Raw genomic sequence first — 13,090 nt, forward strand, 5'->3', positions numbered from 1 at the left:
TACCAGATAAAAATATAGATTGATTTTTGATTTTGTGCCGGACAGTTACATTTTGCAGAATATTAGTATAGTTCCTACCTTTCCTGAGGACTTCACTCCTTTCAGAATGCATAGATAGACGATGATCCAGGCCAGCAGAAGACACAGACACAGGTTCCACCGGATCTGTCCCGGATCCCCAATTCCAGAACTCCCTTGTATGTGAAGAACGTAGCGACTTCAGTATTGACCATAGAAATCACAATATAAAATGAACAATCAGATATTATTGATAGTCATCGGTGGCTTTTACCATCATCTTCCACCCAACATTCTAGACTTTGTCCTCCTACAGCGTTCTGCTTAACCATGCTACTAATGCAGAACCCAGGAGGTGCCCACACTTACCTCCAGTACTCCTCGCTGGGGCTGACGGTGAGGGTGAGGTTGATTGGCATGGCAGAATTGCTGGCCCGTGCCACGTGGTGGTCCAGGCAGAGCTCCGTATTCCACCAGTTGCCACAATGCTTCCAGGGCAAGTTGCTGGTCAGGGAGGCGAAGAGGTAGAATAAGACGTAGGCTATGATCATGTTGTAGTAGATGGCTACCAGGGCCACAATGAGAAGCATGCCCATCCCAACACCTGAGGAGCATAGGGCAAGAATAGTAAATAGGCTCGAAAAACAGTCCTATAATAATGACATATATTAGGCATATACAGGAGCTATAAACTGATTGTTTGTTCTGCATAGATTCTTCAGGTGAACCTAAAGTGAGGAATCCTGCTTTAGGCTAGATACCCAACTATAGAGAGGAGATGCCTTGGAACCCATAGAGCCTTCCCAATCCTCTCTCTTACTATCAGTCCCTCTCTACCCCCCCCCCCCCCCCCCCGTTGCATTTACACGCCCGGCTGTTTCTTTAGTACCTCTCAGCAGGCTTTGGAGGTACTCACATCCCCAGTACCTCTGAACACAGGCGGATCTGTACTGCACATGCGTGAGACGGGACTCCTGTGTACGTAGTATGGAGCCACTCATTGACGGAACCGGACGTATGAGTATTTCTAAATCCAGCAGGAGGAGTCCTAGCGGTATTCAGCCTGGCAGTGCTGGGGAACGGTGCAGGAATGACAGGACAGAGAGAAGAATGGGAAAACTCTATGGTCTCCAGATCCTTCTCTCTACATAGTCAGGGATAGGTGTCCTCTCCTTTCTCATGTGCCATGGCAGCTTCATTTGTTTGGTCCCTTTTCTAATTCTGCACCAACTCTGTATTATTATTTGCATCGCATTGACCATGATGGTCAATGCTTTGATGCTTTTCCACAGGTAGGTAGTGAGTACCTACCTGTGGCAAAGCGGTGGACTCCCCACATTGAAGTTATTTGACCAACATATGCTTTCTGGAGTCCTCGGAAGGCCTCAGAAGCACTCATGTCTCTGAGAAGGCAGGCAGCTGAATACTGCGCATGCCTAAGCACACACATGCCCATGTGCTGTACGGACCCGCCTATCTTCGGAAGCCCTTGAAGATATGAGCGCCTCCGAAACCTTCAGAAGACTCTCCAAGGCAAAGACCTTCACAGGGGAACATCAGAAGGCTGAGAGCACTGAGAGAGAAGCGGGAATACTTGATGAGATCCAGAGCCTCTCCATAGGTGAGTATATAATTTTATTTCAGGTGTCTACACATTTACTTTAAGAACCTAAATAATGGAAGGTAGCATTTGCAAGTTATAACGGCTATTAGGCCTCGTTCACATTGTGTTTCAATCGCGTTGGCGTTCATGTTGGCTGTTATTTGACGCTTTTTGGCGATTTCTGGCGATTTCCATGCGCTTCATTTTTTTGTAAAAGCGCTTTTCTAAGCGCTTTTACAGAGCGATTGTATTTTTTCACTTCCTGACGTTAGTCATAAAGTGAACTTTTTGAACCAGAAAATAATAAATACATTGGGCTTGATTCACAAAGCAGTGATATAACTGATATCACGCTGTGAAAAGTGCTTTGCGTGAAAACGGTTATCGCGCGCAAAAATTCATTTTTCGCACGTTCCGCGTTTGCGCCATAAATTCGCATTATCGCGCGAATGTTAACACTCGCGCAAGCGTGAATTTTTGTGCGCGATAACCGTTTTTTCATGTGAAAACGCACTAAAACACGTGCAAAGCCATAATAACAGTTATCACGGCGTTGTGAATCAAGCCCAATGTATTTATTCTTAAAAGCGCTGGGAAATCGCTAGGTAAAGTGCTTTTAGAAGCATTTTGCGTTTTCCCTATACCTTCCATTGAGGCAAAATCGCCCTGAAGATGCCCCATGCAACGCTTCTCTGAGCGGATCGGAAACAATCCGCTCAGACGTGAACGCTCCCATAGAGAATCATCGCACACACGCTTTCTGGGCGATTTTTGAAAATCACCTGCGCTTAAAAAATCCAAAAAATGCCTCTAAAGTGAACGAGCCCTTATTGTATGATTACTGCCGACTTTTGATAGATATTGATAGATATTGATAGATTTTGATAGATATTGATAGATGTTGCATGTTAATTTTTTTGATAAACAAAAAAGATTTGCAATAAAAATGTATTACAAAATAAAAAGTGGTTTCCTACTTGACAAGAATATCACACGGATGGCTCGTTCACACTATGGACGTGATTCAGTAAACCGTGATAACTCATAGCAAGTGTTTTCGCACGCAATCACAAATTTTCACGCGCAATCACACTTTCGTTTCTTTTTAAGCGCTGGCAGTTTTTAAGAGTGCTTGAGCAATGATTTTACATGTAAGTATTCTCACATGAGCGATGAGCTTTCTATCCAATCACAAACACGGCTCCTGCACTATTTCCTGAGCGTTTGTAGCCACCCCCCCTCCACATCCCCCTCCCCATCCCCCTCCTCCCCCCTCACATGAGCGATGAGCTTTCTTTCCAATCACAAACACGGCTCCTGCACTATTTCCTGAGCGTTTGTAGCCACCCCCCCTCCACATCCGCCTCCTCCCCATCCCCCTCCCCATCCCCCTCCTCCCCCCTCACATGAGCGATGAGCTTTCTTTCCAATCACAAACACGGCTCCTGCACTATTTCCTGAGCGTTTGTAGCCACCCCCCCTCCACATCCGCCTCCTCCCCATCCCCCTCCCCATCCCCCTCCTCCCCCCTCACATGAGCGATGAGCTTTCTTTCCAATCACAAACACGGCTCCTGCACTATTTCCTGAGCGTTTGTAGCCACCCCTCCTCCACATCCCCCTCCTCCCCATCCCCCTTCCACCCCCCTCACATGAGCGATGAGCTTTCTATCCAATCACAAACACGGCTCCTGCACTATTTCCTGAGCGTTTGTAGCCACCCCCCCTCCCCATCCCCCTCCCCATCCCCCTCCTCCCCCCTCACATGAGCGATGAGCTTTCTATCCAATCACAAACACGGCTCCTGCACTATTTCCTGAGCGTTTGTAGCCACCCCCCCTCCCCATCCCCCTCCCCATCCCCCTCCTCCCCCCTCACATGAGCGATGAGCTTTCTATCCAATCACAAACACGGCTCCTGCACTATTTCCTGAGCGTTTGTAGCCACCCCCCTCCCCATCCCCCTCCCCCTCCCCATCCCCTTCCTCCCCATCCCCCTTCCACCCCCCTCCTCCCCATCCCCCTTCCACCCCCCTCACATGAGCGATGAGCTTTCTATCCAATTACAAACACGGCTCCTGCACTATTTCCTGAGCGTTTGCGCTGGCGATTCCTAATGTGAACAAGGCCTTAAACCTTGATTATGCAAAACTGTAGTGATCCTGTGTTGAATGTATTAGTTTTCTGACCCCCCCAACAACCATAATGGTCACTAAAAGGTAAATATATATATATACTGTAGCCCATTGGAAAACCATATGACATTTGGATTTACCTATAGCAACAGAAACGTGATATGTTTTGAGATCATGACTTACCTTTAAACATGGGACTTATCTTCCACACAGCTAGCGGCCCCAGGCTGGAGAACTGCCCCAGAGACAGCTCCATGAAGAACAGGGGGATTCCACAGATGGCCAACATGATGAAGTATGGAATGAGGAAAGCCCCTGGAAGTATATGTATTATGTCAATAGGTTATGATAATATACAGTATCACTTATCAAATATTATACTGATACTCCGATGCCCCACAATATCCGGCCAATATTCACATCTCCAAAAAACCCAAATTGATACATTTAAAAAGCTATGTTTATCGTTCTACTATAGTTATATCTTCCGCTGTGCTTTAAATGGTATAAAATTCAACATTGCATTTGAGAAGAAAAAAAACAAAAACAAAAAAAAAACACTGTTATATAGAGTCACCGGGAGGCAAAGTTCTTCTTCTCTGAATCTTCACTTGATAACTTTGCTGGTTAGTGAAGAAATTATTTGATTATCATCTTGTAAAAGTATTCATTTTCAGAACTGTGTAGACTAAGATTGTTTAATAAGCAAGAAATACAGAATACAAACATGCTTTGTATAAAACTCCCATAATCCTCAGCATATTGGTCAATCAATACATCAACAAACAAAAAAGGCACAGAGGGGTAGCAGGATGGGCTGAGTTAGCCAGGCAGGTAATTTCTTGTTAGTCACCTGGAAGGACACCTCTGGTTGGTGTAACCGAACAACAGTAATGTGGCATGTACTACTAATGTGCTTATTAAGTTAGCAAATCATTCAGATTTCTGCTGTTCCTGTAACAATTCTGGACTCTCAGACTCTTCAGGCACAGACGTCTCAAGGGAGGAAGTTATCAGACAGATTATTCCTCAGTTATCTAGGATGAAAAGACATATGTCCATCAAGCTCAACGTCTTCAGTCATTTTGTACCTTCATCCGGGGGAAGGAAAAAGCCACAAGGGTAGAATCTTCTCCCTGACTGGATAAAAGTATCATTGTAGCAAGCCTAGCAATTACAGCCATGACTGTCCTTCTAGGCAAGGAACCCATCCAAGCCCCTTGGAAAAGCAGATATAGCATTTGCCATAACCACTTCCGGTGGTACAATATTCCACTCTTTTACCCACCCTTACTGTGTAGACACAACGGCCTAAATTCTGGGAGGGTTATCAAATGACCTCATGTGAAGTAATTTACCTCATGAGGTAATGACATTTAGCAATTCTGGTAGGTTTTAAGTCATGTTTTACCTCATGAAGTAAATTGAGGTAATTCATGAGGTAATTTGCATTAATTTTACCCAAAATAGCTATTCTCATGGAAATTAGAGGTCATGTTAGCACATCATTTACCGATCAGTTCAAGACCTGCCTGTACATAGAGGTAAAGTCAATTTGAATGCATTTTTTCTGTTTTAGTGTCGTTCCTATTCAGGCTGTGTACATGGGCGTCCGCAGAAAATTTTCCAGGGGGGGGGGCAAAAAGTGCGGAGTTAAAAATTTGGGCTGGTGTTGTGTGGCGCGCGTAGGTCGAGTGTCCAAACTGCAAAGTCACTTTACTATCACAAAGTGCCAACAGCAATTTAAACTAAATACAAACGTTTTAACTCATACATGAACATTATGGAAAATTAAGTTGAAAATAAACTGTGAAGATAAACAATTTCATCCATCGTACTCCTGAAAAAAATTATTCATTTTTTTTAGAACCTCCCAGTTTCATTTTCTGTTTTAAAAAGCAGAAAAAGTAGGTTTAATGCTATTGTCTCATATGATGATGATTCAGCTTTTTCCATAGTCTCGCAGTTAGCAATCATGTGACCCCCAACAAGACAAATTCAGCAATCATGAGGCCCCCCCCCATCAAGACAAATTCAGCAATCATGAGGCCCCCAACATGACCAACTCAGCAATCATGAGGCCCCCAACAAGACAAATTCAGCAATCATGAGGCCCCCAACAAGACAAATTCAGCAATCATGAGGCCCCCAACAATACAAATTCAGCAATCTTGAGGCCCCCAACAAATCATGAGGCCCCCAACAAGACAAAGTCAGTAACCATGAGGCCCGCAACAAGACAAATTCAGCAGTCATGAGGCACATAAATAGACAGCTTTTCACATAAATAGGCAGAATGCCCCCTTAATATGTAGACACCTCTCACCTGGCAGCAGTTCCCCAAAATACACTCAATCTGACAGCAGTGGTTCCCCAAAAATAGGTAGCCCCAGGTCTATAGGTGTCCCCAGAATAGGTGGCCAGCGGTATAGATGTCCCCAGAACTGGTAGCCAGGGGTAGAGATGTCCCCAGAACAGGTAGCCAGGGGTATATGTGCCCAGTATATGTAGGCAAGGGTATATGTCCCAGTATATGTAGGCAGGGGGTATATGTCCCAGTATATGTAGCCAGGGGGATATGTCCCAGTATATGTAGGCAGGGGTATATGTCCCAGTATATGTAGCCAGGGGTATATGTCCCAGTATATGTAGGCGGGGGTATATGTCCCAGTATATGTAGGCAGGGGTATATGTCCCAGTATATGTAGGCAAGGGGTATATGTCCCAGTATATGTAGGCAGGTGTATATGTCCCAGTATATGTAGGCAGGGGTATATGTCCCAGTATATGTAGGCAGGGGTATATGTCCCAGTATATGTAGGCAGGGGTATATGTCCCAGTATATGTAGGCAGGGGTATATGTCCCAGACAGTATATGTAGGCAGGGGTATACGTAGGCAGGGGTATATGTCCCAGTATATGTAGGCAGGGGTATATGTCCCAGACAGTATATGTAGGCAGGGGTATATGTCCCAGACAGTATATGTAGGCAGGGGTATATGTCCCAGACAGTATATGTAGGCAGGGGTATATGTCCCAGTATATGTAGGCAGGGGTATATGTCCCAGTATATGTAGGCAGGGGTATATGTCCCAGTATATGTAGGCAGGGGTATATGTCCCAGACAGTATATGTAGGCAGGGGTATATGTAGGCAGGGGTATATGTCCCAGTATATGTAGGCAGGGGTATATGTCCCAGACAGTATATGTAGGCAGGGGTATATGTCCCAGACAGTATATGTAGGCAGGGGTATATGTCCCAGACAGTATATGTAGGCAGGGGTATATGTCCCAGTATATGTAGGCAGGGGTATATGTCCCAGTATATGTAGGCAGGGGTATATGTCCCGGTATATGTAGCCAGGGGGATATGTCCCCAGAAAAAGTGGCCATGTGTGCAGGAGGAGGGGAGCAGCGGAGAGAAGAGGGAGAGCTATGGGCACTCACCTTAGGGGGCTCTCCCTCCCTCTCTCGCTCTCCCCTCCGGAGTCCGGAATGAAGTGTGCAGCGGCTGGCAGCGGTGGGCGGAACTTACCTCCTCTCGTCGCACGCGCCGGATGGATTAGCCGCTACTCTGGCCTGATCCAGACCAGAGTGCGGCACCAGAACTTCCGGCGCAGGAGCGAGAGGAGGTAAGTTCCGCCCACCGCTGCCAGCCGCTGCACACTTCATTCCGGAGGGGACAGCGAGGGAGAGAGAGACCCCTAAGGTGAGGGAAGGGGGGGGAGACGTCCGCCCTTCCCCACTGTGCCCATAGCGCTCTCTCTCTTCTCTGCGTGTTCCCCTCCTGCTGGCTGCACGGGCACGCGGCCAGGGGGGGGGCAGCGGGCGGCCAGGCTCGGGCAGATGCCCGGTTTTGCCATATGTGCGGACGCCCATGGCTGTGTAATAGAAAAGAATAGCAGAAAAAAACTCCAAATATTTACTGAAATTTTTTTTTTAAAAGCAATGCCTATAAAGATACTTTTCATAGGCTGCTGCATAATCAAATACACCCCCCCCCCCCAAAAAAAAAATAACAACTTCCAAAGACTATCCTAACTTTTGGAAGACAAAGACTACTATTATTTATTTACTGCATGCTTACCGCTGAAATACCTCATGTTTTACCTCACTTTATGCATTTACCTCATGTTTTACCTCATGTTCGGAAGTGGAGAAAAATCTTTCAGAATTGCTAAAAAAAAGGGGGAAAATACCTCATGAGGAATTTTACCTACAAAAAATATTTACCTCACATAGCTACCAGAATTGAGGCCGCATCTCCTTTCCTCCTGTAACGATTGTGGAATTCTCTCCGTGATCAGCGCAAAAGACGTGCGCTGACACTGCGGAAATCCTCCACAAGCGTATAGTTTGCGGGAACCCAGCAAAAGGTGCAACGCACCTGTAGAGGGAAATTCCTGTCGGCAGATAGAGCTGTGGAGTGCAGAGGAACAGATCCTCTGCCCTGCCACAGACGCCAGACAGGAATTGCACGAAGGGAAGAAACGCAGGGCAAGATAGCCCCCAAAGAGAGAGAGCAAAGCGACAGAGGGTATGTGTGTCCACCAAACTAGTCGCCACCCTGCGACGATGAACACACAACCAGGAAGATAAAGTGAGAAGGCAATCGCCAGAGATGGCGATTGCTAACAGAGACACAAGACCGAATAATAGTGATGCTCAAATACCCCTTTTTAAAATTCGAGTTTGGTCGAATTCGAATAGTAAATTATTCGAGGTCAGTCGAATATTCGAGTCGAATAATTTTTACTATTCGATTCGACCTCGGACTTCGAGCTCACTATTCGAGTCGGTATTCGAGCTCACTATTCGAGCTGACTATTCGAATTGGCCTTAAATAGCTTCCAACACTTGTTTTGAGGGTGAATGATGCAAGAAACATCTTTTTTTCCAAGTAACAACAGCAAGTGATTATGTGGGGATGTTCCTTTAAAAAAAAATGTGGAAAGAGAAGTTGTGTCCTAAATTTTGTTCAGTAGTGTTACTGTATATACTTGTTCTTCTTCTTCTTTATCTTTCTTCTTCTTCTAGATCTTCTTCTTCTATATCTTCTTCTTCTTCTTCTTCTTCATCTTCTTCTTCTTCATCATCTTCTTCTTCTTCTTCTTCTTCATCATCTTCTTCTTCATCTTCTTCATCTTCTTCTTCATCTTCATCTTCATCTTCATCTTCTTCTTCATCTTCTTCTTCTTCTTCTTCTTCTTCTTCATCTTCTTCTTCTTCTTCATCTTCTTCTTCTTCTTCTTCTTCTTCTTCTTCTTCATCTTCTTCTTCTTCTTCTTCTTCTTCTTCTTCTTCATCTTCTTCTTCTTCATCTTCTTCTTCTTCATCTTCATCTTCTTCTTCTTCATCTTCTTCTTCTTCATCTTCTTCATCTTCTTCTTCTTCATCTTCTTCATCTTCTTCTTCTTCATCTTCTTCATCTTCTTCTTCTTCATCTTCTTCTTCTTCATCTTCTTCTTCTTCTTCTTCATCTTCTTCTTCTTCATCTTCTTCATCTTCTTCTTCTTCTTCTTCTTCTTCATCTTCTTCTTCTTCATCTTCTTCTTCTTCATCTTCTTCTTCTTCATCTTCTTCTTCTTCTTCTTCTTCTTCTTCATCTTCTTCTTCTTCTTCATCATCTTCTTCTTCTTCTTCTTCTTCTTCTTCTTCTTCTTCATCTTCTTCTTCTTCATCTTCTTCTTCATCTTCTTCTTCTTCATCTTCTTCTTCTTCATCTTCTTCTTCTTCTTCTTCTTCATCTTCTTCTTCTTCATCTTCTTCATCTTCTTCTTCTTCATCTTCTTCATCTTCTTCTTCTTCATCTTCTTCATCTTCTTCTTCTTCATCTTCTTCTTCTTCATCTTCTTCTTCTTCTTCTTCATCTTCTTCTTCTTCATCTTCTTCATCTTCTTCTTCTTCTTCTTCTTCTTCTTCTTCTTCTTCATCTTCTTCTTCTTCATCTTCTTCTTCTTCATCTTCTTCTTCTTCATCTTCTTCTTCTTCATCTTCTTCTTCTTCTTCTTCTTCTTCTTCATCTTCTTCTTCTTCTTCATCATCTTCTTCTTCTTCTTCTTCATCTTCTTCTTCATCTTCTTCTTCTTCATCTTCTTCTTCTTCATCTTCTTCTTCTTCTTCTTCATCTTCTTCTTCTTCATCTTCTTCTTCTTCTTCTTCTTCTTCTTCTTCATCTTCTTCTTCTTCATCTTCTTCTTCTTCATCTTCTTCATCTTCTTCTTCTTCATCTTCTTCTTCTTCATCTTCTTCTTCTTCATCTTCTTCTTCTTCATCTTCTTCTTCTTCATCTTCTTCTTCTTCATCTTCTTCTTCTTCATCTTCTTCTTCTTCTTCTTCTTCTTCTTTTTCATCTTCACGTATTTCTCTTTTCAATTTTTTTTTAAAGAAATGCAGCTATTTTTGAGCGTAACAAATAGCTGGTGGGCGCACGCATGTTGGAAGCACCATTGTATGTGCTCCCTGGCAGTGGAAACACAAAGACAGCAGGAGGTAAATTCAGCAGCAGGAGGAGGAGGATGAGTGTGTGGCAGCAGGCAGTCAATGAGGCAGGCAGCTCGCCGTGACATAATAGCCCTGGTACCTAGCGGTGATACCAGGGCTGTAAATAAACACAACAGGAGGTCCCAGACAGCGGTCGTGCAGCCCACATTGTGTCCAATACACAACTGGGACAACACAGTTTTCAACCCGGGCACCTCAGAAAAATTAAACCTTTTTTTTTTTTTAATGGTTTTTTGGTTTTTGGTTTTACAACCAATATAGCTATTGTTTGACGTAATAGCTGGTGGCAGAGTGGCAGCAGAAGAAGGTAATTCTGTGTACCCTGGCAGTGGGAAACACAGACAGACAGCAGAAGGGCAGTACACAGCAGCCCACTGTAGGTGTAAAATGTGTGGCTGCAGGCGACGTAATAGTCAAAGTGAACCAGGCTGGCTTAGTGAGCAGGAGCCAGGAGGTGGTAAAGGGTGGTAAGGCACATTAACGATGGTTCCGGCAGCCAGTTCATGTCCCCCTCTCGCCGACAACAGGGGCCAGGAACTCGCCTTCCACCCACGCCTGGTTCATCTTGAGAAACGTCAGTCTGTCCACAGACTTGTGAGACAGACGTGAGCGTTTCTCGGTGACCACGCCACCAGCTGCACTGAAGCAGCGCTCGGACAGCACGCTGGAAGGGGGGCAGGACAGCACTTCCAGGGCGTACTGCGCCAGCTCGCTCCAGATCTCCATGCGCTTGACCCAATACTCCATGGGATCAACAGGGGCATCGCTGTCAAGCCCGCTGTACGACCCCATGTAGTCAGCCACCATGCGGGTCAGGCGCTGGCTGTGACCGGAGGAGGATGCTGCTGCATGCATCTCCTCTCTAGTCACTGCTGCCGGAGCCTCTACAGTCCTGTAGAGCTCGTGGCTGAGAGACAGCAGGTCTGTGGGGCGCTTGCTGCTGCTGGATGCAGGCACCTGCTGCTGCCTCTGTGCTGGCTGCTGGACAGTGGGGGTGGAAGGCTGGGGGAAGGCTTCCTCCAAGCGCTCAACAAGGGCCTGCTGCAAGCTCCTTATTTGTTGCGCTGGGTCTCCTCCTGCAGGCGGCAGGAACTGGCTCAACTTCCCCTTGAGGCGTGGGTCCAACATCATGCTGATCCAGATCTCCTCCCTCTGCTTCATCTGGATCACCCTGGGGTCCCTGCGCAGGCACGTCAGCATGTGCGCTGCCATTGGGAAGAGGCGGGCCACGTCTGCTGGCACATCGACATCAGTGCTGTCCTCATCCTCCTCCTCTGCCGCCTCATCCTCTCTCCACCCCCGTACCAACTCAGCTGCGCTGTGCTGATCCCCCTCATCAGCAGCCAGGTCAGGGACCTCCACCAAGTCCTCCTCCTCCTCCCCCTCAGAGGTGGACTGCGCAGCTGGTTGCCGCTCCTGCTGGTCCAAGGCTGCCGCTCCCTGTTCCAGCAAAGCATCGAGGGCCCTGTTCAGCAGAGAAACCAGGGGCACCCACTCGCAGACCATAGCATGGTCCCTGCTCACCATGTTTGTGGCCTGCAGGAAGGGAGCCAGCACAAAGCACACCTGCTGCATGTGCCTCCAGTCATCATCGGGGACGATGGACGGGATGTTGCTGGTCTTGTCCCTTCTCTGAGCTGTGGAAACAGTGGCCAGGGCAAGGTACTGGTTGACAGTGTGCCTCTGTTCAACCAGACGCTCCAACATCGCCAGGGTGGAGTTCCAGCGAGTCGGAATGTCAAGGATCAGCCGATGGCGTGGCAGATCCAGCTCCTTTTGCACGTCTTCCAGGCTCGCACAGGCTGCAGCCGAGCGCCGGAAGTGACGCACAACATTCCTTGCCGTTTCCAGCAGTTCGCCCATCCCCTGGTAGGTGCGCAGGAACTTCTGCACCACCAGGTTCAGCACGTGGGCAAGACAGGGGATGTGGGTCAGGTTTCCCCTGTCTATTGCGGCAACCAGATTGGCCCCATTGTCGGCCACCACCTCTCCGACTCTGAGGCCTCTGGGGGTCAGCCAAATCCTCTCCTGCTCCTGGAGTTTGGCCAACACATGGGTTGCCGTCAGCTTGGTCTTCCCAAGGCTGACCAAGTGCAGCAGCGCTTGGCAGTGGCGGGCCTTCACGCTGCTGCTGAGGCGGGGGGTTTGGCCAGGTGTGCCGGAGGATGGCAGAGGATCGGAGGAACCTGCTGCAGTTCCCCTGACCCTGCGGGGTGGCACCACCCACTGTGTTGCTGCTGCTGCTGTGCCCGCTGCTGCTCTCCCATCCTCACCCCCTTCCACCAAGCTGACCCAGTGGACAGTGAAGGACAGGTAGCGGCCTGTCCCGAAGCGGCTGCTCCAGGAGTCCATGGTGACGTGGACCCTTTCACCAACCGCGTGCTCCAGCCCTCGCTCCACATTGGCCATCACAAAGCGGTGCAGTGCAGGAATGGCCTTGCGGGCAAAGAAGTGTCTGCTGGGGAGCTGCCAGTCTGGGGCTGCGCAAGCAAGCAGCGCACGAATGTCGCTCCCCTCCTGCACGAGCGTGTACGGCAGGAGTTGGGAGCACATGGCCCGTGCCAGCAAGCCGTTCAGCTGCCGCACGCGACGGCTGCTGGGAGGCAGAGCCCTAACCACCCCCTGGAAGGACTCGCTCAAAAGGCTCTGGCGTGGCCTTTTGCTGACACGGGAATCAGCAGACACAGCAGAGGAGGCCACTGAGGACTGGCTGCCAGAACAGGCCTCAGTGTCGGCGGCAGGAGTTGCAGAGGGGGGAGGAGCAGTGCATTTCCGCACTCCTGCTGGTGCTGCTGGAGGAGCAGGAGGGCGGGTGGCTGCTGTTGCTGCTG

General features: G+C 47.5%; 1 protein-coding gene across 2 annotated transcripts in view; it reads right to left on the bottom strand.

Moving 5' to 3' along the window:
* SLC6A7 (solute carrier family 6 member 7) overlaps positions 1-13,090 on the bottom strand; it is a 186,660-nt gene that overhangs the window by 119,353 nt on the left and 54,217 nt on the right. For both annotated transcript variants that reach the window (XM_068278419.1, XM_068278420.1), the window contains exons 3-5: positions 3,938-4,069; positions 388-622; positions 79-217 (exon numbers count right to left, since the gene is read on the bottom strand). In XM_068278419.1, coding sequence (XP_068134520.1) covers positions 79-217; positions 388-622; positions 3,938-4,069 — 506 coding nt within the window. The remainder of the gene's footprint in view (positions 1-78; positions 218-387; positions 623-3,937; positions 4,070-13,090) is intronic.

Source organism: Hyperolius riggenbachi, chromosome 3 (assembly GCF_040937935.1).
Source record: "Hyperolius riggenbachi isolate aHypRig1 chromosome 3, aHypRig1.pri, whole genome shotgun sequence".
NCBI classification, from domain to species: Eukaryota; Metazoa; Chordata; class Amphibia; order Anura; family Hyperoliidae; genus Hyperolius; species Hyperolius riggenbachi.